The 27,405-nt window shown below is 36.8% G+C and overlaps 1 protein-coding gene across 2 annotated transcripts in view; it reads left to right on the top strand.

Moving 5' to 3' along the window:
• The window catches only part of ptprn2 (protein tyrosine phosphatase receptor type N2), a 324,963-nt gene that overhangs the window by 80,938 nt on the left and 216,620 nt on the right, over positions 1–27,405 (top strand). The window contains exons 4-6 of one of the 2 annotated variants that reach the window (XM_088643833.1): positions 16,771–16,888; positions 18,676–18,829; positions 25,926–26,424. In XM_088643833.1, coding sequence (XP_088499959.1) covers positions 16,771–16,888; positions 18,676–18,829; positions 25,926–26,424 — 771 coding nt within the window. Of the gene's footprint in view, positions 1–16,770; positions 16,889–18,675; positions 18,830–25,925; positions 26,437–27,405 lie in introns of both variants that reach the window. The other variant, XM_088643832.1, reaches the window with a different exon arrangement.

Below are 27,405 nucleotides of genomic sequence, written 5' to 3' on the forward strand. Positions count from 1 at the left end.
ATTACATTAGGTTCATTTAAGTGGGTTTGAAATCATACTAATTTGTAGTAAGTTAAATGTTAAGTTTTTAAGTTAGATAAGGATGATTTCATTCAGTGGAGTTTGTTAGTATGCCTTTCTACCAATCTTTATTTCTTTGTGATATATGTTCCTGGGAGGCAGGATATTTTCATTTCAGTTTGAACGGTTCAACAATATCTTAGAAATGTATTAATGCATTTAAGTAGAAAGGTAACAAGAGCTCTCATCATCAAAGTTGAGTTATTACGCCAGAATTGAAATTGTTCAACACTGGTGCACTTATTTGTCCATTCTAATACCATGAAAGCATGGTGCATCCAGGCAAAGGCAAATACCAGTTTAAAAGGGGTGACCTTGTGCAATCATAGGTTATCGATGAGTGTCCTGCATGATTGCAAAGGGCACAATATTAACTGAAATTCATTGCCAGCTTACAGAGGTGTGTGAACTCTGTTTCATGACAGGTGTGGGAGTGGTGCAATGGATGTGATCATGGACAAGTTGGACAGGAGTTCAAGATTAAACACGGCCAAGAGCAACCCCGTGACAGACACGTGCGACTTGCTGTGACTACAAAGAAGGCAATATCTCATTATTTACCATGAATGGCATTGTAAATGGGCAGCTGGGATATTGCTAACTTTGCACCCACTGCATACTGAAGAAACAGGTGTACAGTATGTCCAGGCCACCCACTGCCAACCACATTGTTGGACTAGGAACAGAAATATGGTTTTAAAGTGCTGGAACACACACTGCACTGACCTGAAGTTAAAGCAGCTCCTGTCCAGCAAACAATTTGCAAGTGACAGTGAAGTGCCGCAAGCATCTAAATCATGATTCCAGGAGACTGTCATGGATTTCTACAGCCTTCAGGAAATTCATCAATGTGTTAGTATCATTAGAACTTAATAAGTTTGGAGACTGCAATGAGAAGCAACGTTATTACTGATTTTAGCTATGGCCCATGGGTGGTCTTGTTAAACAAAGCTTTAAGTTCAACTCATTATCAAATTTAGATTTCAAAATATAAAATTGACAGAGCTCTGCTGCATTGAAAAACGTAATGTTGAGAAGTAACGCTACACAAAATGAAACAAATATAAACACGTACAGTATAGTAGGTACTGGGAAAATTAAATCATGTTTGTTCTAAAGTAGAACAAATGCGGACAAATCCAGCGTTTTTTGTGTGTCTTTAAAGAAGATCTACAACAATGTAGGAGGTAGTCACTGAAACGTTGCTGCCACTTGATTCAGTGTTTTATTGTAACAACCGTCACCTTAGGGGATCGGTGTAGAAAGTACTCTAGGTGACTGAACGTATTGCATCTCGCATTTGGAAAAAAAAACATCAATGTCATTGATTTTGTATGCTCTTTCTTTCATTTAAGAAACTCTAGAAATCTAGCAATTTGTGCTTTACATGTCAACAATGTCATTAGATCGATAGATCTGACCTTCTGAGCAAAGGTTTTAGGAATCTTAATGCACTTTTTATTCCTCAATTGAATTTCTGTGGGGAGTTTCTTTATTTTCTTCTATTGTTTTTTCTACGTGATGTCTTTAGCTGTAAGACTCTGTCAGTAGAGTGGAAATTACTTTTATAATAGTTTTAATGCTCTAATATGCTAGGACTCCTTCATTATTCACAGCTTGCAATCAAAGTGTATTTGACCTTCATTTCAGGGCTTTAAAACTGTCACCCCTTAAGGCATTTTAAATAACTATTATATTTTATTATTTATTATATTAGGATGTATTATGGAGCTACCCCAGAGATCACTGACCAGATATGTATTGCTAAGGTATTAAAAGCACATTTAGCTCTGTTAGAACTGACTATCCAGTCAGTACCATATTAATAAACATAATGAAATTAGGAATAAAGAAACCAGACTTTTTATATTGTTATTCATATTAGGATGAGACTTAGCTTTCTTACTAGTGCTATGCCAACAAAGTTATTGTAGCACTGGACAGAATGTTTCCTTTGCCTTTAAAGAAAAAAGTAGCGGGATACCCCCCCTCCACCCGTGTTGTTCCTGTCATGGTTTCAGTAATATACTGGCAACTTTTCTCTCCATTATCAACATCCCAGCTTTTCGCTCACTATTTTTTTCAGAATAAATGATTCAGGTTATTTGTTCTCTCTTTTGATCTGGCTTCTTTCATTCACTATGCCTGTATTAGAAGCACAAACAGTGCTCATCTTATATGTCCTTTGATCCTTTCTGAAATAATTTTGTGGCTTTTCTGTTTCTGTGTCCTTGTTCTCTACAACTTTGTAAGCATTAATCAGTGTATTTGGGATACAAACAGCACGGATGTCTAATTGCAGTTGCTGTATTTATTTTATTAATGTCACAGAATAGGATAAAGGACATTCTAGAAAAATGCACCACATCCCTAAATTGAGACCAGTTTCTTTCTGAAAGTGGTCAAAATATTAGATGAAAAATTACATTTTTTTTACTTATATAACCATAGCGAATGCCTAGGGAATACAATGTACCTGTAGAACCATGCTATATTTTAGCACTCAACATTTCCCCACTTAATCTTAAAAAAAGAATTGGATAAAACACTCCTAAAATGTCTACCTGTTTAATGTGCAAAGTTTTTCCTCTGGTGTTAAGGAGCCTCTGCTTGTTGCACTCGCTGGTTAAAGGTATTTTAAGATCTCTCTATAGGGTTGATGTTAGAAAAAATATGTCCTTGTCTGTCCTATACTGTTTGCCTTCAGAAACCAACCATCTGTATCAACTGTCTTTGCAATTGGCCTGACGAATACTGGAAATTATTGAGGTCTAATACAATGTGTTATGATAGTCATATACAAATATAATTTGTCCTTAAATGCATTTAGGCTAAACTAGGGGAAAGGCAGGCAGTATTTTCTTCTTAATCATCTTTTTCTTCTATTAATATTATACCGTCTAAGGATCTTTAGCATTTATTACTGCAACCTGTTATTTTTTTCATTCAGAACTGTCTTCCTCTTGCACGTTTAAAGGCAATCCATTTTAGAAGCTGTTTTTTTCAAGGGGAATAATTAGCAATTGGGACACAGAGCAATGGGAAGCTTGGCAGGTTGTAAGGGACGTTCAAGGCACAAGATGGCGCTGGGGGTTCTTCCTTATGGAACTGGAATCTTGTTGCGAAGTGGTGGGGATTGTGGCATCCAGTGTTCACCAGTAAACCATCCCTCACGTTATCTTTCAATGCACTCTCACCCCAAGTATATCTGTATGAGGGCGTTATCCCTGCATAGGCCCGTTGTTGGTGTAAAAGATTTTCTAAAGTGACCTTTGTCACTGCTCGTCTCTCTTCAATCACTTCAATTCAATCTCTTCAATTACCTGTTTGTAACCTAAAAGGGGTAGTGTAATCTTCGTTTTCATAAAACATCCTCAGAATCAGCTTAAAGTAATGGTTTCATCACAGTGTTGCAGAGCTCTTTAAAATAGGCTGATTTACAAGGAAATTAGATCAATTAATCCTTACAGCTATACATAATTGTGTTAAGTTTACTCATACAGCTTTCTCACAGTATTAGATTCCTGTAGTCCTTATATATGCATTTGGGGGTAAATCATAACAGTTTCTGAAAGTCAGTACATCAGGGATCACACTGCTGTTGACTGATGATAAAGAATGTTTTCTCTGTGCATTTGTGCAAACATTCCTTTGGTTCAGTGTTCTCTTGTGCCAGAATCTGAAGGCTGTTTAATATATAATGTGATAAAATAAATCATTAGTGTCTGCTGTGGTCTACCTGCAAGATGCAAATCAGAAATACAGAAGAAACCAACTTGGAATTTAGTGATTTGACTGTGTTTGTGTAGTGAGTGGTTTTTGTTTTTACTGTCTTAGCTTCAAAATTCTCCAAAACCACTGTCCACAGATCAGAATTGAAATCACAGCAAAATACAGAACTTTTAATCTCAATTGCTGCACACTGTATAACTACTAAAGTACAATAATAACAGTTTACCTTGTTTACCATTTAAGTACAGCACCTGTGTGGGTGACACATTAATTTTATTATTATCAGTAGAAGCTTGCATTGTGCAATTTACCCAAAAGAACTACTGTAGGTTATACCCCTAGTCTAATGAACAGTGCAATGGGAACGTTAGTCAGGACGTCAGTTTAAACTCTCATCTGAAGGACAGCACCTTTTACAGTCGAGTGTCTCTGTTCACCATTCTAGGGCATGGTCAGAAGGAAGAGTGCTAACTACTGGTCAACCTATATTAGCAACAGTATAAAGCTGATATTCCTTGGAAGTTTTTTCTTCCATTAGTGACCAGAATCAACATTGCTTATATTCTGAGATCTGATAATATCATGCTAGAAAGTGGTAATGCTGCTGACAGTGATTCATCATGTCAGGATTTCTGGTTGTTGACTAGCTCTGCATGGATCGCTGCTGCCCAGTACCTTGAAGGAAAAGTCAGTGGCCACCAATCAGCCTCACTTGCTCTGTGCACCACAAGTTAACAGAGCACATCTGGAAAGAAATGTGCCCACTCTTCCAGAAGAACGGCTTCTTGAAGACAGTTAGTGCTGGGATTCGGAGATTTCAGATGAGTGATCCGAGACGGGTTTAATGGTATTAAGGACTCACGGTTGCTGATTCAGTGAAGAATGTAGGAGGTTTGTAGTATTTTTCTTCCTGTGATCTGATACTGTATATTGGAAGTGAACACTGCATTTGACAAAGATAAGCAGCAGCCAGCAGAATAATATGGAAGGCTTCTTAAATTTCTACATATACTGTAGAGATGTTCATGTCCAAATGCCAATTGAAAAATGTCCAACAATTGCAAAAGAAACTTTTGAATGTCTATGAAGTATAGATTAGATGTTTGACCCCATGGCCTTTGCAGTGTAGAAAGGATCTTCCAAAGATTTAGAAGTAGCAGTCATCATATCCATAGTATCTGTTGTATTCATCAGTTGGTGGCTTCCTTTGCTTATATACTGTATTTGTCATTAAATAAACAGACAGCTAACCTACTGTATGTTAGGAAAGTACATTTTTTTATTCAACAAATATTATTACCATATATATGTGTATATCATATATTGCACTGGCACTGGCACTTTGCACTGGCAAAACATATTGTGCATATGTGCTTTTATTTGCCTAGTGAAGCCAGTGTTCTTTTTTGGGGTGCAAAGCAGAAACTCCATGCTATGGAGTTTCATTTAGCACAAAGTGGCATCACTTAAATTTAATATCGGTCATGCTTTCCCTCTTCGTCTCTGTGGTTCGGGAATAAATAGATGTCATTTCCAAACATGGGCAATTATTTACTTATGGTGAACCTCGGTACAGTATGCTCTGCTGATTGATTTTTGACTTCATATAAAGACTCTGTGTTTGTAAATCAATTTGAATTGGACAAGAAAAAAAAAACATGGATAGAGCACTATACGTTGGCAACACGTGTTGTGGCTACTGCATATTTTCTAAGATCTTTCAAGGACTTAAAGTAATAGGATCTGGGAGTTGCTTAGAAACAGTGAATGAGTGTGATTTTCCCTGAGGGCTGACTGTGGGCAAAATGCCAAGCTCATTTATTTCCTGTGGAGTGGGCAGTTTGCACACAGTTTATTGAGAAGGAAAATAAGGGCCAGTGAGTGATAGGCCAAATAGCCTCCTCTTGTTTGCATTTTTCTATATGCATGGAAGATCTTGCACTTAAGTAGAGGAGAATTACAGCCTTCCACCACCCCAGTGGTTCCTTTTAGAAGTTAAAATGGAACTTCTATACATACTGCTGTCTTTCAGGACTACTTAATTGATTTGGGTGTTTTTCATAAGAGCTCAGAGGGTATCATTGTATTGAATAAACTCTAGGATTTCTTGTATACAGAAGGTAATGGGTAATGGTTTGGCAGTGCTGTACTGGGGGCTATTAACCTTCTTCACCAGTAATAAAATTAACTTATTCAAACCGATGTATTCAACATGCCTCCATGGTTAAATTGGGCTTATCTGTGACTCAGACATTTTCCTGAGGGATTTTTTTTTTAATTTAAATTGCAAATTACACTTGGCTTGAAAATCTGTTCAAAGCCTTTTCTCCTTAAGATAAAAAAAACAATGGAAAGATGTATATGTATTAGTTTGTCTTATCTGTTTCTTGAGACATGGTTGAAGTGAGAAATATGCCATCATCTTCTGAAAAGACTTTTAAAAGTATTCCGTGCTTTAAAAAAGGGCCTAAGAAACTCTTTGTCCATAGACTAGGTCTAATGTGTGTGTGTGTGGTAGCTGGACTGAATTAGAAATAGTCAGTTTCACAGGAAAATGAAGCATGTAAAATTTGAAAAAAAGCTACAGTATAGTTTTGCAAGCGAGTCATTTCCTCCAAGGCATACTTTAATTAAAAGTCTTAAAAATTTACAGCATTTTTTAGTAAGTAGATTGAGTAGTTTTTTAGTAAAACATACAGTCATTAAAATGCTTATCATATCTCTTACAACTGCTTTACTTTACATTTACAGTTGCCATGATATAGAAGTGTTGGCAAATGTGTACAGTACAGTTCATTAGATATACAGTAACCCTTTCAGTATTTGGATGTTATTAGTAGGCTGATTCATAATAATATATTTCTTTTAAGGGTATCACAGTGACATGGCAGTTACAGATGCTACGTCCTGATTGATATCGATTCCAGCTTAGGCCACCTTCAATGAGGTGTCTACATACTTTCCTTATGTCTGCACAGGTTTCTTCTGCATGATTTTACCGTATATCCCAATTTCCAAGGACATGCTGACTAGGATTAATTAATGTCTCTAAATTCATTTGTAAGTGCCCTTTGATGGCCTGGCATCCTGTCCGCGGAGTAACTCTGTGTTTTGACTTACATTTGTAGGAAGACAAAGGTTGCAGTGACCCATACTATGAATAGCTTTCTGATAACGGAGATATATTTCCTGTGGACTTTCATGTGTTTTTAAATTCTACTTTTTATAGTATTTTTTTCTTCTCCAGAAAGACTGTTCCCTGTTTGGTTTAAAAGGTACAGTAAGTGGTGTTAGCTAATGCACTAGAAAGACAACTTAAAAAACACCCACACAACATCAGAATGGACAACCTGTGTAAATTTGAGCCTCAGCATCTTGTGGTGGAAGGGAAGGAGGTCAATTTTTTTTTTTACCAGTGTTACTCAGTAATTCTCAGTAAAGCAGTCTGGATGTTTACCTGTTCTTGCATTAGAAAGAGATTTGAACAACTGGAAATGAAAAATAAAGGTTTTTAAGAGCATTCGCCTTCAATGCTGACAAGTGGACAACATTGGTGACGTCATGCAGCTGCTGGTCCTCTGTGGCAAAGTGCCCTTTATCCAACCCTCATGTACTTGAAAGGCATCATTCTGTGAGACACACAGAACGGGTTGCTTTTTAGCCAGTCCAATCTATTATAGTGCCTGTAATCGTTTTCCCCCTTTAATGTTTTGAGTTGTGCTAGCCAGACTGCTGCTTGAGACTCTTAATAGATAGCGCCTCCGAAATTGATTTTGAGATGTGGATTTTTCCTTAATAGTTACGTGACATAGAATTGCACACCAGCACCTTCCATCCACATTCATTTACTATATTTGTGTGGCCAAGGTTTTTTTTTTCCTCCCTTTTTTTGCCACGTGAAGCGGTTTTGTGAGAGAGCAATAAGATACAATTAAATGATAGACAGAAGATGCTGGAAATGCATTAAATATAATGGGCAGCCTAGGGAATTGTTCTACTTATTATTTTGCAGAATGTCAGCCTTCATTATAGGCACTCAGGGACTGCAAATAAAATACAATAGAAACCCAAACATGTTCTTGGATCTCCAGTATTGAAGCAAAAGATAATCTAGAGGTTTTGTCACTTTCAGATTTTTAGGACTATACAGTAGTTGTTTCTTCCTTACTAATTGCTACAGTGTTAGCTCAAATGAGTGCCTTTCTGTTACAGGCATTAACTTGTCTGAATCCTAGATTTGATTCTTTTTTAGTATTTAGTGACAAAAAAAGTTCAGTAATCACATGCTACATAAAAAACTATTCATGTTTCAGACATCATTTCAGAATTGTACTTTTTCTGATGATTGCTACCTGTCAACCTCTCATTTTCAATGACCTGATTAGCGTCTCATTTTTCTGCCCATCTTATATTCAGGTGTGATTCACAAAACCACTCATTAGCAAGATGTCGAGCATTGCAATGTTTCTCAATTACTTCCTCTTTTGTTCTTTTTCTGAAAATGCTACCACAAGGAAAATGCAGGATGATTCATAAATTGTGCATTTTTGTGTATGCAGACTTTCTTATTAGCTTAAGCACAAGTGGAGGGTACTTTGCAAAGCTGAAATATCAACTCTAACAACAGCGCCAGTACCTCATTTGTATACCAGAAGGCTAATCAGATTAAAAGAGACTCTGCCCACTCTTCTACAGTAGATGTTGTGCCTGGTACATCTGTGTTATTTTTGTAGGGAATGCTAAGCTGTTTGTTTTGTAAAACAAAAATATGCATAACCGGGTATACCAAAATCCCAGATTCTGTAACTGAAACTCCATGATCTTTATTGACAGATTTTGTTAAAAGATTTCCTCAGAAAGGTAGCAAAACAGATTCCATGAGAAGTTTATAACCCAGTTTTTATCCACATCACTGAGGTTTCATCTGTAGTTAAGGCCAGTGCAAGTGTATGCTGGGGACAAAAAAAAAACACATTCAGGCAATTATCTGAATGAGGAATCATTCTTGAGTGCCAGTACCCCCAATTTCATTTTACAGTGTTGGTAGAAAGTTGAAAAAAAACCGAATAAAATATTCTAATTCTAAAACCACAATATATTCAGTTGCAGACAACATTGCAATGAATCCTGAGCATCTTTATGAAGACTGAGCATGAGGCATTGATTCATCACTATATTTATTAACTTTCCTAAATGACGATTAAAAACAAATACGAGTCATGCAATGATAATCAACACATTTCTTGTCAGAACATTCCTGATGCACACTAAACTTACAGTTTTCACTTACACATCCCTGTGAGAGAGTCTGTGAACGTCAAAGGAAGATACACGTTGAGATGTACTGTACCTGGTGGCTTCCATTGGAGGTAGTCGTTTTGGCTTTTTTATTTTTGGCTAAAAGCTGTCACTGAGCCACAGTGGCTCCCCCCCAGCGTCGTAATTGAACCCAGATGTGTGTAGGATAACATGGGCCCAGGTGATGTACACTACTGTACTGTATATGAACTGTGTAATGTAAAGCAGTGAGTGTGACAAAGATATGGAAAGTTAGAGGAGTTCTCACTGCCACAAAATGGCCATCTGATAGTGCCCATCTTGTTTTGCTCTTTCAGTACAGTACAGCCTTTTTCTTGCTCAGTTTAACTAATCTGAGCAAAAGACATTGGAGCTGCTGGTGTCCGTATTGTGGCCTCTTCCCCAGAACTCCAATCCAGTTTATGAAGAATCAACTTTAGTTGTAATTTCCTTCATATAATAACCTTCTTTGGAAATGGTAAACGTGGATATGATTTGATTTGGTCTTCTTCCATGGAGCCGTGCTGACTCGTTCGCTGGGCACTTTTTACTGGCAGTTCCAGATTTTGATATAATTCTCCTGTCTCAGTTCTGGATCTGAAAGCTGTCTCCAGCCTTCTGACACGGGAGGTAGGGGCTTTGATATAACACATTAATAAAGCCTCGTTTGTACTGTATGCAAGATTAATGATTTCCTTTGCATTTTAGATGGTTCAGATTGCATTTCTAAGTGCTTTATTACCTACAGTATACTATCTACGTTATTTTACAGTATTACTAAAACTGTACAGTATTAATAAAACCTCAAATGTATCAAGAGCTAACCACTATCAATGATTAATTTCATGTTTATTAATCGACGTCAGAGTGCTCTCAAATGTAAATGCTGTATTAATGCATAACTGACTGTTTATAGCATTTTTCATATGCATACAGTATGTAAAAGGACATGGTGAACCCCTTAACTACAGTGTTACTGCAAACATGAAAGGTCATATAAATCTATATAAAAATAGTGAAAAATATAAAATAGTTTCTTTGCTTGTGTCACAGTGACACTCATTGACATTATTATGACATGGAATGTGTGTAAAAACCTTCATTGAGAGAGACAGCAGTTTCTCTGTAATGACAGAGAAGATTAATCAATTTGAAATGGGTATGAACAAAGTATTGCTGTCTGTTTGATTTATTATTTCTAATTTACGGTGAGTTACTGAGTATGTCTAAAATATTAAATGTGTTACATTCACGCTCCTAAGCAGTAGCAGCCTACCCCTTGGCTGAGTACTGACGGCCTCAATGTGATTAAGCTAAGTATTTTTTGCTGTATACCACAGTTTTAATACCTTTTGTATTATGGAATTGGAATACAGTTACTTGTTCTAATCCATTTGCATTGTTATGCAACAATCACAGAGTCAAAAAGATCCTCAGCAGCTAACACTCATCACATACAGTTTCAACTCCATTTTAGAATTATAGGGCATTCTTCAGGACCACGCATCCTCGTACTGTAAGTGTACAGCTCACAACAAACAATTTGCACAGCAAATCCAAAGATTGGGCCAAACGGCTTTTCGTTTCGTGGCAGCCTTTCTTATGTTCTTCTTTATGTACATTAACTGGCACAGTTCTGTTCACTTAATTTGTATCACTATGTACTGAATAAACCCCGTCAAAAAAGCTATTGAGGTTTTTCTGTTTTGCATGTTAAACAGGTGTCCACAGACACCAGTTTTGCTTTTTGTCTTACTACTAGGGGTAGTATAAGCACAATTATTGGTTGAATAAATGTAGATCTGCAGCCATGATGGATTGCGATAACATTTAAACAAACCCAAACTGTATCGTATTTCGTACAGTATCTAAACATAAAAGCCCCATTATCCGTCTGAAGAGAAGTAGAGAGCTTTATTGATAACCAAACTGCAGGTTGGAATTGGTTTATTTAGAGAATGCAAAGTCCCCGAGTCAAGCGATAACTTCTGGTCTGGCTGTGTTGAAGGTGTGTAGTCCTACTCTGTGTCTGTGGGGAGGCCTGTAGGATGTACAGTACTGCGTACTGTAACTTGTTCTATCCCGTATGAACAAAGAGGGCTTGCTTTAAGGCATTTTCATTCAAGGTGGTGAGAGCCATTATCTGTTCTGTTGTGCTATGTTTGAGTTGACTGATAAATGATTTGATAGGTGCTGAAAAGAGAAAGTTGTTCTATTAGAATTACCCCATTAATCCTCTGCTTAAATACTGCTGTCCTTGTGAAAGTGCACTTTGTGAAGGCCATCAAAGGAGAACGGCAGCTTGAGAACGCTTTATGAGAAAGTCTAAAGAATTTGTGATTGCTGTCAGTTCTACTTTTGTGCTGCCCCACTAGTGAAGGCCCTCCATTTTGTATTGCTGATTGTGATCCATGATTTGATTTGAGTTTTATCGCTTTTGTTAGTTGTGCCTGATATTTCTCCAGAGCTTGGTGTGCTCTTAATCAACGATCAGATTAATTTGGGATTAATCCAAGTCTGACATACTTTCTGGCCAGGTTAATAGAAAAAGGTACCTCATTCCTTGCCTAATGCCTTATCCTTGCTGTTTGTGGTTTGTGTTTGTGAAAAAAGTGAATCTCTGTAGACACAAATTTCATCTTTTCTACTAGGGTACAAACAATTCAAAAAGCTTGCATCCTGTACCACTTAGTAACTTAGCTGTGGGATCTGGAAGAAAAGATAACACTTGCAATTCTACTTGCAATTCAAATAATAGTAGCTGTGTTCGGAGAAAGGCCTTGAAAATGTGCAAGAGTCCTTTGACTTAATAAACTTGAACAATTTTTCCAAAGGAGAATTCAAAACTGTTTAATGTTCCAGGCCTCAGATATTAGTACAGGTTTACCAAGACTGTGTCTGAAATTCTTTCCTGCTTCTATTTATGATATCACAGCATGCGGAAATTGTTTTTTTTTTCTCATTTTATTCCTACAATTCTACAAACATATCATGGATATTTCAGCTAGTCAGCAGTGGTGTCAAGATCATACTATAAATCAGAGATCTACCTTTACAAACAGTGTCCTGTTTCTGGTCCATTCAATTGAACTCATTGCATATACAGTAATATTTGCATGTATTTAACATTTCTGGTACTTCTTGCTCATTGGGGCTTTTGGAGCAATAGAATATGCTGCTAAAGCAGAAATATAATTTAATTGACAATGTTTTTGTTTTGTAATGCACCAAAATGTCAAACAGGCACTTTACCAGCTTTGTTAATTAGGTTGAAAACTGTGTTTAAATTATTATTTTTTTCCTGGTTTCCTTTAACATCAATTGAAAGGCAAAACTTATGGGAAGTGCATCTGCATTTCAAAACAAGGATATAACAACATGATGCGAGACGGATTCTAATGGGCTTTGAATATTTAGAAAGCCCTTTCCACTATGGAAAATAGCAGGCTGATGGAAATGTCTCTTTGTTTTCAAACACATAATGGTCATGGTAAGCCACCAATTAACAAAAGCATTTTACTATAGGCATTGTCTTGTGATGGCTGTTGAAGGAATTTAAAGCTATATCATGGATGATATTAATTAGTGCTAGGACATACTGTACGGTTGTGAGTGATGTTTCCTCCGACATCCTACCACTGAAAAGCTGGAATGGAGAGACTAGGCATTTTTTCATCAACACTGTACAGTAAAAATGCAAAACGTTCTTTGAAGAGCTTGGCTATGGTGACAATTATTCAAACCTTGTGTCATGTGCCTTCTGTTACAGCACGATTGACCTTTGTCTATTAAACATTATCTTCAAGGGATAATCAACCACAGTTACTTTGTTTTCCATTGATTTAATTGTTAAAGACCAGATGTTAAAGTATTAGCTGTACGCCATTAATTTTGCCCAGTAATTTATGTTTTTATTCATTGTTCTAAACATGTATACAGTATCATTTCCCCCCCTTATTTTAGTTCATTTTGACTTTAGATATTGTAATTTACTTTTGTTGGTTGAGAGAACTTTTTCTTGTAATGTTAAATGCAAAACTCTGATAAATCATGACTGTGAATTTAGAAATGCATACAGTGTATGAATAACAATATTAAGCTCCAGAGTCAAGAACAAATTTAATTGTCATACACAGATGTATTTTATTTAACTCCGCTCCTTGCTTTCACTGTTGCTACAATTCAAAATAGATTTCTTATTTATGAGAACACACTAGTTAGAAGGCCAGTTCAGGAAACTTCAGTCTTGATTCCGTTTTCCCGTAGTTTGTGAAACTAAATCCTAAATGTCAATAATACTGCTCATTCATGGAGCTAGTGCTTTTAGATAATTTTAGGACAGTTTATTACATTTAATACTTCAGACATTAGTAACTTTTAGTAACAGACATTAGTCTACTTCACGATTATGTTCTGTAGGAATTAGAGGATACTGAATGTAGCAGTTCAGATTTATTTAGTACAACAGTGTTTCAAGCTGCTTCGTCCAGAACAGTTTAGTCCTGAAATGAAATTGTAAATACATACAGTACCGTATGAAGTAGGACATTTTTCCAAGGGCAAACAAATGAGAACTATGTCACTGTTATGAAGGACACAAAAAATATGTTTGCAGTGCTGCTCATCTAGCATTTCCCTGTGGCTGATAATTTGCTTAGGACTGACAACTATTGAGATTTATTCTTTAATTGATGACCCAAAAGAAGGGAGTACAGAGGCTGTTGACAGGGTTCTGCCATGTCTTATTTTTCTCCTGTTAAATCAGCTTGGCCACTGTCCAGTTCCTAGCCTCTGCCTTCTGGGCTCAGCTCAATGGCAGAAAGAGCTGGATGACTGAATAATTTGCATTGCTTGCTCCCCTTCTCTCGTAGCCATGAAAACAAATTAGCATAACATAAGTGAATGGTTAAGAATAATAAGAAGAATGAGGTCCTTTCCAAACATTTTACAACCTTTTTACGCCTTAATGTTTTGTGATCAACTGTTTGTAGGTCATAATGTCCAACAATCAAAGCAAATGCTGTGGTACACCGTTGACCAGAATTGGGATAGAAACCAAAAGAGTGAATGAGTGACTAATAAATACCAGGTTCATAAAAATAATAATGGTAGAAGAAAAAATAATCTCTAGACTTTTAACCAAAGGATCAAGAGTTGAAATTACGTATGAGGACAGTTACTGTACTATTGAGCGAAGTGCTTTACCCAGATGGCTCTACTAAACCCAGTCGTGTAAGATTTCTTTTGAGCTACGATCCTTGTGTTTAACTGGTGCGGGGTTGCTCAAGCCCTTGTTGTGTAAAGATATCATTCCATTCTGCGGATATTTCGGGTGAGCGGTGTTGTTAAGAGGGTTATTTTGCATTAAGTGAACCCCAAGTTAAGTTCCGGACTTGCAGTGCTGTCTGCATGGAGTTGATATTTTTTCCCCATGTTCGTGTTTCCTCCCACAGTCCAAAGACATACTGTTATGCTAATTGGCTTCTGGAGAAATTACTGGTGGTACTGTACGTGCATATCCGTGTGTGTGTGTGTACAGTACCCTTTGATAGACTGGCGTCCAGTCCAGGATGTATCCTGCCTTGTACTTGACAGGCTCCTGCCCTTGCCACTCTGAAGTGCATGAAGTGGTTAGAACATGGATAGATGGATGAAATTAAGCTTAAGCACTACAAAACATATAAAAAAGAAAGTTTAGGTACATTTCTTGTGTTTTTAAAAATCAAAGTAGCACTTGAAGAAAGTAAAAAAAAAACATTAAAAGAACAACCATGAAATTGTTGTAAAACAAAGTATTATACTGTACATCACCATGTGTTGCTGCAATGGTTGAAAGAATGTGCCTGTCATTGCTCTTTTCACTGATAAGTTTTCATGTCCAACAACTTCACCAGGTGTTGTTAGTGTGGCCAGGTGAGTGAAAAAGCAGGACAGCCCTGGTTATGCTGACAGTGGGCTACGGTGGATGAAAATTAAAAAACTTACAACCTGGAAAAACAATGAAATGAAACATTCCAGACAAATTATGGTAGCAGGTGCATCGTGCTGATCTTAAAAAAAGTTTTTTTGAAACCCTGGTATGTTTTTTTTTGTTTCATGGTTATGCTTTTATATATAAAAGGGAAAAAATCCATATTTTTTCCCTTTTTAAAATTGTGCATCTGTGGATATACAGGTACAGTATATTTTTTCAAAATTGTCATACTATCGTAATATTTCCACATTAACCTTCATAACAAATATGATATTTCAGTACTGTATCTACAGACTGGAGAATATATTTGAATTGGCACTTATCCCTTATTTGCGAGTACAGAACATGCCCCATGGTGTACCTTACGGTTTCCACTATATGTCGTCTTTTTGGGCTACATGATTTTCAGCTTAGCCATCTGTTAATTGGCAGAGGCCTATAGTAATCTTACCAAAGGTCTTTTATTAAGAGTGTTCTTAAGCATTAAAGAAAAGTACAGTCCTTTTGTAACCCATAAGACATTAAGGAATGGGTTACTCAGTGGAAAAATAGTAATGCGCTTAGAGGCTTTAAAGCTGCAACAGATAAGGACTGAACAGCAGAACAGTAATATCGAGATAGTGTTTAAGAAAATTGCCTCTGATTGCTTTCAGCAATCTGCAGAATATTTTGTTCATTAATGAAACTCCACGTATTGCCTTCATTGGTGCACATTTCCCTTTTCCACTTAGAGGATACAACTCCTTCATCTTTTGAATATAAACATGATAAAGAGTAATACATTTTTACAGGTGCTAAGTTTAGTTACAAATCACCAACTTAGACACGCTTTTGTCTAATTGTCTACTTTTAGTAGATTTTTAGTTGAAAGAGCTATTCTTTCTAAAATGGTGATAGTCTCATACAGTATAACATAGGATTTATACAGTCATTGAAGAAAGACCTGCATAACAAAAGATGTGTAACTGTGTATGCTTTTGTACTCTTTTTATGGATACAGTATGTGTAAGTAATTACAGACATGTTGCTATTGACTCTATAAATCTGATTTTCCTGTGGAAGTCATGTAAATGAATATAGCAATGGAAAAAAAAAGTATGTGAATGGACTAAATTACTGATACCATCACTCAAGATATGTAGAAGTGTTCATATTTTTGGGAAGTCTTAGAGTTTTGGGTCAAAACTTGATTAATGTAACAATATAAGGTGTGCTTACAAAAGAATAAGCAGGCATTACAACTGTGTGCCATTATTTTGAAATCATTTTACCGAATCGGAGCTCATTTTTTAACAAGACACTTATAATGGTACTGCTAATGTACTGTGGTTAGGTGTCCTGCAAGCAACCAATGATGTGATAAAAATATTCTACCACTGTGCATCTTTGCAAGTTGCTAGACAAAATAAATCATAATGCCGCCATCAAACAAAAAAACATTTGCAAATTTGATTTAGTTTTGAGGTTTCACATGCTAATGATAGACTCAACAAATTAGCATTGGACTCAACAGCATGGGATTTTAATTCCTCTCAGTATATAACTTCAAAGACACAGCATAAATTAATCTAAAATGAAAGCTAAAGTGTGGCAACTTGGTAACTTTTGTACATTCAGCATGAATTATAAGTAGCTGTAACAGTGAAGGTCTCTAGTGTTTTTATTTATGCTAGTGTCTAACCACCTTCCTGCATTTGTTTTCGAAGGTTTAACATGGAAAGATGATGCAACTCAACAGGTGATTTCTAAAGAACTTTCTAAACTGCGAAAGGTCTACTACAGGCATTCTGAGACCAGCTCCCCAGACATCGGCAGTAATCCCAGGTAATTGTTATGGTTTTTCTGCTCGCTGTATTTTATGTAAATATGCAGTGCTTGTACAGTACATGTTCCCGGCTCATGGGGAAACATTCAGTGACCATGGCTGCTTTTGATTATTAGCAGAGAAGATTTCATGGAGGCTTGATTCAGATCATCCAACTTCTGTAAGAAACTGAGAAACAAAGCCCAAAGGGAATATATAGAAGTGTAAGAGCATTTAGAAAAGATAATTGCAGACCCTTCAACATAAACTACACAGAAGGAGTATACTGTAGTTCTACTTGGCCACTTTATGGAAGCTGATTCATGGGGGTGCTTCAAAACGTTGCTTGATGACACTCTTGGACTAACAAGTACTAGCAGCTACTGTAAATGAGCAACACAGGCCAAGTGGCCTGCTTCCCTCTATACTGTTTCTTATGTTATCATGTTATATTTAAACATGTTGGAGATCTCTTTATATTCTAGAAACAGATTTTCCTTCTGTGGAAGGGATACTTACAGACTGTGTTTACATGCTTTGTGAATGTTGCCCCATTGGTTAAAACATAGCAACATGCTGCTTTCCCTATTGATTTGTCTTAGATGAATAAGTATCAATTAGTGGAAAGCCTTTATATTTCTTTACATTTACCCTTGAGTTATTTTAAAATGTTTTGATTTATAAAGAAGCTAAAATGACTTTAAATAGGTTTATTCCATGCTGAAAAGAGAAGAGAGAAACAGAACATGTCGGCTGTGAAGCCTTCTTCAGGTGTGAGAAAGACAGGGCAGACAGCAAAGATTAAATAGCACAGGAGAACAAAAGCTGGGAGAGGGGAGAGACAGAGAGGCCACTCAGGAAGTGCAAAGTGGAGAGGGGTGAAGAAAGGTGTGAAGTCAAAACCTGCAAGAGAATAGAGAAGATTACACAAAGATAAGTCTTTCATTGAGTGAAGGGGGGTGGTGTGAACCTAGTTTTAGGATGAGTTTAGCTACAGTTGTTTTTCTGCTATGGGAGTTGAGAAACCCCTCTTTGAGAACAGAGACAGAGAGATCAGTGTGATCATGGCCGTCTGAGGTGAAATGAGAAACTATGGGCTTGGAGAAATCTTTAATCTTCACAGCCCTAACATGTTTTCTGAAGCGGTCTCCTAGTCTCCTTCCGGTTTCCCTAACGTAGATACCTGGGCATTTTTTGCAAGAGATACAGTAAATGAGGTTGCTGGAGGTACAGGATGTCGTCTGGGTGATCTGGAATTGGCCTGAGGGGCCCTGAATGAGCTGAATGAGAATGAGGGGCCCTGAATGAGAAATACATATCTAACTGCACGTTAGATATGTATTTGCAGGTGATGCAGCGAGTTCTTTTGCAGGGGAAGGTGCCTGGTGGGGATGATTGCCAAGTGCGGTCAAGGGAGCTGTGAACCAGAAGTTTTCGTAGATTGGGTGGTCTGCAGTATGAGATGATTGGGGGGGTTAGAAAAAGGGGTACCGATGGAGGGATTACTTTATTAATTTATATTAAAAATCCTTTATAAATTCAGCATATAATGCTTTTTCCCAATTCTATTTAGTATGTTTCCTTTATTTTCAGGAATTGGATGAGGATTTTAGAAATAACCCTGTTTAAATGTGTGTAGTTATTCATATTCTATTTGTTTCTGTAATTTCTCTGTTGCGTTACCAATAGAAGAAGAATGTTTTATGTTTTAGAATGTTTTTTTAGAATTGCTCTAGAATGTTTTGGTATTCAGGATTGTTCTATAATGGTTTGGTTTTCAGACTGTTTATTTCTCTGGATCTTACAGGACTCCGAGTCAAAATATTGACAGTGAGAAGAAATATGGACAGAATGGAGACCTCAGCAGATCTGTACAGCAGTACCTTCTCTACCTGGGTTATCTACCACAGTCAGGTGCTTCTGCCAGTCAGAAAACCAAGAATGAGCAGGCCCCCTTCAAGGTAGATACTGTATCTGTCTTCTGTTTATGAGGAGGCCATAGTGTGGCACCTTGTGACATTTTAGGTTTGCATCATGCATATTTGGGTACAATTTAAGGGGCTGATATTAATTTAGACGTAATGTGCGGCATTCACTTCATTTTCCACTGATGCAATTTTATACAAAGGCATGTAGCTCCTAAAAAAACAAAAATAGATCAAACTGTTCTGAAATGGCTGGTATTGTTTTCAACCCCTGAAATGTTCTTTCTATATACTGTATATATATTTGAGTCACATCTTTAATCCAACAAAATTTTAAAAAGGCCATGGTTTGTCCCTGTCTAGATACATACTGTAGCCTCGTAGAAAAAAAAATGCTTCCTATTTTTTTTGTTTACATAATTAAGTATTGGTATATCTAATTTCAATCAGGGGAGACATTATAACTGTACCTCATTCTTCTTTTAAAATATGAAAAAACTCAATCCGAATGCACCACTATATCATGTATCATTCTTTATGTGAGGTAAAAAATACAAATGTTGCAATTTGGAACACATTTCCTTTAGGATAACCACGATGTCCCCATTGCTTATGAACATAGGGAAGGCTGTTAAGGTAAAGAGATAAGTGTTCTGCATAGATAAAGGATGCTTTCTAAAATGCTACAGTAGATGCTACTTGTGAAAGGAAAGCTGCTGGATTTTGGAACTGTCAGATTATGAACATAATGAATTTAAGAATACTGAACTGTATCGCATGCTGATTAAACCTGTTCATAACATATGATCAAAAGACTTTTGTTCCAAGAATTTTGGGAAGAAAATTCAAGATGTGGCCACTGGATGGCATCTATCACTTACTTTTTCCTACGCTAAATGTTCTAAACATTTGTATTTAAATGCTTGAATTGAATCAGAATTCAAAGTTTGCAATTTTGTTGAAAAGGTTTTTTTTATCACCATACTGACCCAGGGCTGCTTCGAAAACCATTCAATTTATTTAACAAGAAACGACTAAATTTGATTGTCTGTTGTTTTAGTGTGGGGCTCCTGATCTAGTTAACTCTGTGTTTGTTTTCTAGTTGAGTTGTCAAATGCTTAAGCGTTCTTAGTCAAACCTTCAACTAGAAGTAAGTCATACATTAGTTCATTTTAAATTGTTTTATACTTGTGCACATTTTTACATAATAAGGGAATGTATTAAAAAAAAATAATTAAAAAAATTGCAGAAATAATTACAACATTTTAAAAAATACAATGGTATCCCTATCACAAAGATCTCAGATCATAATGTAGACATTCTCACTAATACCAAATTGCAAATGTTATTTTGTGTTGTTTTGTTATTAGTCGGACACTCATTGGGTGCAGTTTTTCAATGTGATGCACAAATGCTAAGTCATTATAGCCATAACTGTTTAGGACTCAGCACAGATGGTTGTTTGTATTGTGGATCTTGGATTGACTTCACTCAGACTTATGTAAATATCAATATGGCCTTGAAATGCATACGGAAAGGCACAAAAAACAACTGGAAGAAAATAAATATCAGTCCATGTTTTAAACTTAATGGACTTCAAATTCGTTTGACCAAGGTTGTGACATGTTTTAATGTTTTTGTCCAGCACCAGTTTTATACTGTATAACCATGTTTCCAGTAACTTATGATGGCCAGTAATAATGGGCTGGCCGTTTTATTACTGAATTTGAAGCTTGTGTCTTAGCACTTCATTTCTGAATGTAATTTGCTCCATAAAAATACTATTTTAGAACTTTGAAGTGTATTTGTTCATATATACTGTATGTTTATATACGTACATATATTCGAGTGCTGCATTAAGAAGAGGTGAAAGGATGCAATAATCAGGTACACAAAGATACATTTAATATACAAAGCACATAAAAGTATTTAGGAATTTGATAATATGATTTTGATGGATCCTTTCAGTGATTTTAGAGAAAGCAAAAGCTGTATCAACAGCAGTCACTGATTCTTATGAGGCTTCAAACTTTTGAAATGCCACATTCATTTCCCCATTCAAAGGCTTATTTGCTACACAGTCAAGAGGTGAGCTCAGCAGGATTGTATAACTAATATTGACAAATGTGGGGCATAGAAAATACATAAACCAACACAACACTATGAAAGAACACTTGAAACACAACACTTGAAAAAATTATTCATTGTATTTCAAAGATGTTTTTTTTTTTATTTCATTAAAGCATGCTGCTTTAAGGTATCCACATACCAGATTGTAGAAGGCTTTTGTAAATTTAGATTTTCAAAAATGATCATTTCTTCTAAAACCACCTGATGTGGAATCGCCTTTTGTGTATTTTTCATGGCCATGAGCCAGTGCACAGTGGACAATGAAGGGTAGGCAGTGTCCTCCGACTTCTCCACCTTCAAGACATTCAAGACATCGTGGGCTCTAACGCCCCGTACAAGGCTCAGCACTGGTTGAAAGAGAAGAGAATATCTCAACAACAGCACTGTCAGTGCTCAGGAAATTGCCAGGGTTCGCTGTGTTGCCCAGACAGCCCTAGCTAATGAATAGCAACCCCTCCCTTGGCAGCGCAATCACAATTTCAATCAATTTCAATCAATCAATCAATCAATCAATCAATCAGTTTCCTTGGGAAATCACAGTCACAGATGATAACATTTGTTAAAACATCTATTGAACCACTGTGATGGACTACACAAAGAAGAACCATGTGCTTTATTGCCGTCATCCCCGTAACATTGTTTTTATTTTGCTTTTGGTAGCCTTTTCTTTTGCATTTCTAAACAAAATTTGTTTGTAAATAGGGCGTGATCAAAATGGAGTACCACCCACATCGCAGACCTCATCTGTTGGATGGAAATACTGTCACTTGGGTATCTGACTACAGAAGCTTAGACCAATTTAGGACTAAAAGTGTTTTGTTCCTAATTAAAAAGAGAGGTAAAAGAGATTTAATCAGTCATTTGATTGTTTGAATTTCCTGAAATTATTAGAAGTGACATACATGGATCTATAAATGTCATGTACAATTTTACTGATAGAATAACAAAATGTTCTAATTTAATACAAGAACAAATCCATCTACAGTGGGCCATGATATACATGGCTTATTAACCACTCAGGGATCACTAAAGATACTGTACTAGTAATTATACGGGGTTAAAATACAATGACTATTACCTGTAGTTAGTGCAGTCAATGTAGTAAATAATTAGTCTGATAAAAATGCCAACATAAATGCTCGAAAGAAAAGAACATAGTTAATTACTTGAAGGCCTAATCTGTATCAAACATGTATTTGTTTCAGATAATAGTTTTCAATTCTCAAGTGTAAAAATGTGAATTTAGAATGTATACTCATTGGAATTGGATGCTTGTCAAGGAACAGTTGTGATGAGATTTTTCAAAGTGCCTGGACCTGTGTTGTGGTTTGTCCAGTTTTATCTGCTGTTTATGTGCCCGAGGCTAAAAGACCAAGATGTCGTGTACCAAGAGGATTTTAGTGCAGAAAGAGCAAGAGGTTCTGTTTTAGTGTTGCACTGAACTTGACTTCCACTTGAAGATGGACATGCGAGTTTCAGGGTTTGGGATTACAGCTGCAAGTTAAGACTTACATGGGGAGAAACTTAGAAAGTCTGCTCACCCATATTTTGTTGCTGCTAGGATGAATATTCTCTGATATTCAGTGGTGTCGACAAATGCCCAGCTGTATTATTTGGGTAATCGAAATTACAGTTGGAAGTTCATCACAGAACGTCTCTTGTTGCAGAGGAAGTGTTGAGCAGAATTCTGGTTTATTTACAATCTCTCAAAGCAGCAGGAGCTTTCCACTTTCAGTAACTTTTGTTTCAGTTGCAGTTTGGACGAACATGGTTGCAGTCAGCCACATGGTTAGTTTTGCTGTCAAATTGCCAGGGATCATTGCTAATCCAGATGAGGTGGATGTGCAAATAAACAGCTTTGCTTAAAAAAAAATCTTACCCTGATGGGGAAACTAATGATCAAAATACAAAATGAAAATCTTAGGTTTCTTGACAGTGTTCTGGCCTATAGCATTAAATAATCTATATCATACTGTAGGCCTTGAGGAAAGAACCTACCCTTTTAAAGAGATCAACCAATTCAATCCCAAAGGAGTGGCTACATATTAGGTATAGCAGAATGGTTGCTGTGACTCATTGTAAAAGTATAAAGAGAAGATGGATGAAACTTACAAATCCAGATTTTTCCAATTTTAAAATTTGAACTGATCTAATTTAGTTCTGATGCTTGGGCTTATAGTTGTTAAGCACAGCTGACAGCACTCTTATTGTGCAGTAGTTATGTGGCTAGTGCCACAAAGTGACAATGTAAAAACTAAAGAGGAATCGTTGTTTTGTCCATCACGGGAAAGATCACACTAAGAACCTTCTTCCCTTTCTACCTGCTTAAGTCTCAGTTTGGGTTTAGGCCACCCAGAGACTCAACGGGCATGATTGTCAGATTTCCAGCTACAGGAAAAAATGTAGGGGAAAACATACACTCTCTATATGAACTCACAAAAGTCTTTCACTCCATTAATAAGAAGAATTCCACATAGCATTCTGTAATTTCCTGTTCTTTGCCCGCTCCTTGACAATGTGCACTGATTCTAAACAATGCCCTGTTACAGTCCCCTTTAAACTGAGTAAAGAGTTTTACTGTACATGGCACTGTCATTGCCCCAATGCTGTTTTCGATATTTCTTTCTGTGATGTTACATCTAACCTCCAAAAAGCTCCAAATTGAAATAGAGCTAAATAATCCAATGAAAGGCAAGGTATTTAACCTCAGCCCATTCTGATCCAGAAACCTAATCGAGCTTCATTATGCTGATAATGTACTGCAAGCGCAAACCAAACCAGATCTACTGGCAATTACCAGTTGCAACTATGGCGTACAAAAAAATGGGATAGATACTTTATACTCGGAAGACTAAGGTCCACCATTAAAAACCTTTTATTGAGCCGTTCTCAGCTCCGAAAGGGAGGTTCTTGTGGAGGCAGAGAAGAATGCTGAGCATTTTTTTATTCACACAGTTAACAGAGAAGACCCAACCTCATATATACAAAGGCTGCTTGAGGAAACAGATGCTTTAAGATTGTGGCATCAGGTCAGAATGGTCTATTGAGAAGTCACCCTACTCTGTCCCCACCCTACTGGAGCACAGATGTTCACGGCATGCAGAAGATGTCTCAGGTCATCACAGCAAAACCAACCAAAAACAACATGAGATGGAAGACCTGGACTGGCAGAAACAGTGTCTCCTAGACCAGATCAACCATCCAGGACCATTCATTCATCTCAGACTGCAGCAGGCTGTCTCCCCAGATTAAGCTCATCAGCCACTTCTAGATAATACAATTGTGGAAAACAGTGATCCGCAACCACAAGAGATGCTAAAACGATGAAATGATGAGGTGTGGAGTATAATGACTTAATGTTTGCTTTGTATGACTCCCTATGGAACGTCACCTTGTGTAAAGTTTAGACTTTGACAAATGAGTGAAAATGTGGATTGTATAATGCATTGAGATTAGAAGACTCTGATCCAATTAATGGATCTTCATAAACATATTTTTTGAGATATCAAATGCACCTGGCTTGTTTCATGCTTCTTTGTGGCAAGGAGGTAAAAATTATGATTCAGAGACAGTACCATATATTAATATCCTTAAAATAGCCATGCTCTAATACTTCATATAATGGCATCAAAATGTAAGACAGCAAGAACTTGTTTTTGCTGACCTTTTAACAGCTACAGATGACAATGGCTTTGAAATTCATTTTTCTGATGAGTAAGTCACATCATCGAAGAGTGAAGTGTTTTTCTAATGTTGAAAGATTGTTTTATAACTGAGGTTTATACCCAATCTTGAATTCAACTCATTATTTTTTTTTCTGCATAGTTTAATTGAAATGAGCATTTTTTTGTTTTCTGGAAACAAAATGTCTAACTCACTTATGAGTAAATATGTTCCTAAACATTTTTTTAATTAGAATTCTATTAATCCGTCTTTTACAATCATCATTGCCATTGAAGCACAGATGACAAGATGCACATATAGATGAAATAAGGGCTAATTATCAATTGAATCGTTGGTAACATGCTGTTACAATTTTATTTTTACAAATTTAATTTTAAACAGCATTTCTACTGCAAAGATCTTTGAAAATCATTTTTTTCAAGTAATTTTGTATGTGCAGTATATAAACGTACTAGCTCAAAGCAACACATTTTTAAAGTTATGTAAAAGAATATTTGGCGCACAGCAAGAGTGGATAAAAAATATCATGTACAGTACACTTGCATAATGCACATACAGTAGGTGTTACAGAAAGATGTGAAATCTCCAGGCCTGAACCTGAAGAACCCAGATACAATTATTCTTATGCTATAGGTCACCTGTTGATAAAGATTGGTAAGACAATTCGTAGCAGTTTCCTCAAATAAGTGAACCCTGATTTTTCAGGGATGACTTATTTTTAAGGTTTTGGTCCTAAATTTTCTCTTAGTTTACTTAATGTACCAGATAGCTTTTTAAACTGGTCGTTATAATGGTATGCCATATCTTTAGAAACTTTAACAAAGATAGAGAACACGTGATCCCCAGTTCTAATATGACAGTGAATTGTAACCATAACTGGTTTTCAAAAACATTGAAAAATTCTCATTTTCTATAAATTAGAAATATTAATTGGGTGAGTTTATCCTCAGATGGGTCACTTACTTTTCAGTTTGATGGAATAAGCTGAGAAGAAGGTGATTTTTATTTTTTTTATTTTCCTGTCCTGAAGTACAGTATGGTTTTGTTTCATTATTTACGTCTATGTTACTTTGGAAGTAAACAGGTAGAGAAAACTAACATTGTAAATGGGACATACAGTAAACAGTTAACGTTCTTGAATTATTCATTCTAAATGATGATTCTAAACATACAGTATCACATTGGCGTTGAGGTGAATTACCTCCTGCTTGTTTTTGTGCAGTCTTACCATTAAATATATTTTTAAAAAAAAACAATACATCAAAGAATTGGAAACAACAAGTAAATAAGTCAATGCCCAAGTCTTTGTGCTTTACAGAATGATGCCATCCTGACAGACCGCTTCATGGACTACATTCGCCAGAAGACCCAGGGACAGGGGAAGCCCTCGCCACCCAAGTTCTCCGCTGCATCCTTGTTCCAGCCTGGATACCCCGACCCGCTCCCCCCAGCGAAGTCCTTCTCTCCTTACGCTCACCAGGGACCCCCAGCTCCGCATGGAACGGGGCCTTTCCAGGGCCCACAGCCGGACAAGAGCAAGGTTCTCGTTGCCGCTCTGGAGGGGTACCTGGCCAAGAAGTTATCGGCCAAGCAGCCAGAAGCGGGGAGACTGGAGGGAAAGCCGGGGTCATTGGTTTACAGCGGCAAGCTCCGTCCCTTCTTGACCGGCCAGGTGGAAAGCATTGGCCCTCAGGAAGAGGCGTATAAAGGGAAAGAGCCGTTCCGGCTGGTGCCAGAAGGAGAACTGCAGAAGCCCCAGACAGATAGGCTGCTCTTCAAAGCTGTGTCCAACCCGCCTGTGGCAAAAGACCCGCTGAGTTTAGTGGATGGTAATGTTGTGGCTTAAAGGATGTTTTTTTTTCTCTCGCAAAAGAAGGGAAACTAACCAATGCTCTTGCTTCATGCCGTTAAATAAAAAAAACGAATGAATCATGAAAAACGCTTAACAGGAACTGCTGTAAGGAAAATTTCTAATATAGGATTATAATATAGTCATATATACAGTATATAATTGTTTCATGTATATTTAATTAGTATTTCTAAAACATTTTGTGAGCTGAGAATTCATACATTTTTAAAAGGCCTTAATACTTAACAGTTCTTTTCTGTTAAATAAGCATTCCTAAATTGTAAAAATCTGATTTTAGTTAATAACCTTACAATTCAACATACTGTAGGTAGTGGTCAGTTCCTGCCAAGGTATTAATACTGTTAATGTCAGGTTACAATGTTTGAAATGATTTGTTAGAATTAATTCAATTTACAACACTTACAAGACCAAATGGGGTCTTCTTAAAACGTGAAGACAACAGTAAATCAATTGCTGTACATCTGTTTTTTTAGTTTTAACATTTACCTCACCAAGAGAGCATGCCATCTTTGTCCTTCATTAGCTTGAGTAGATACTGTAGTATGGCCCCTCTTTATTTCACTTACTGTACGGTCATGTTATTTCAAGACCATCTTAGAGTACATGCACTTTATCCTTCCATGTCCTTGCACCTTCTTGTACTGTACCTGTACCTCCATCAATATCGGATCAGGTTCCAAACAAAAGACCAAGGGTTGTATGTACAGTAACACACCCTTTAATGTATAATGCCTCAACGACTACAGAAAATGAGTGCACATAATTGAGCTAGTGCAAACTTTCGATTGGACCTCAAAAGTCTCACAAGGTCTGGGAGTGTTAGCACCCAGTGACCTACAGAACATATGTCCAGATCAGTAAACCCTGTACAGACCATTTACTTTACTATAATTGGAGTAAGTATGGTGTTCATCACTAAATACAGTAT

The sequence above is a fragment of the Lepisosteus platostomus genome, chromosome 8 (genome assembly GCF_059453375.1).
Source record: "Lepisosteus platostomus isolate fLepPlt1 chromosome 8, fLepPlt1.hap1, whole genome shotgun sequence".
Taxonomy (NCBI): Eukaryota; Metazoa; Chordata; class Actinopteri; order Semionotiformes; family Lepisosteidae; genus Lepisosteus; species Lepisosteus platostomus.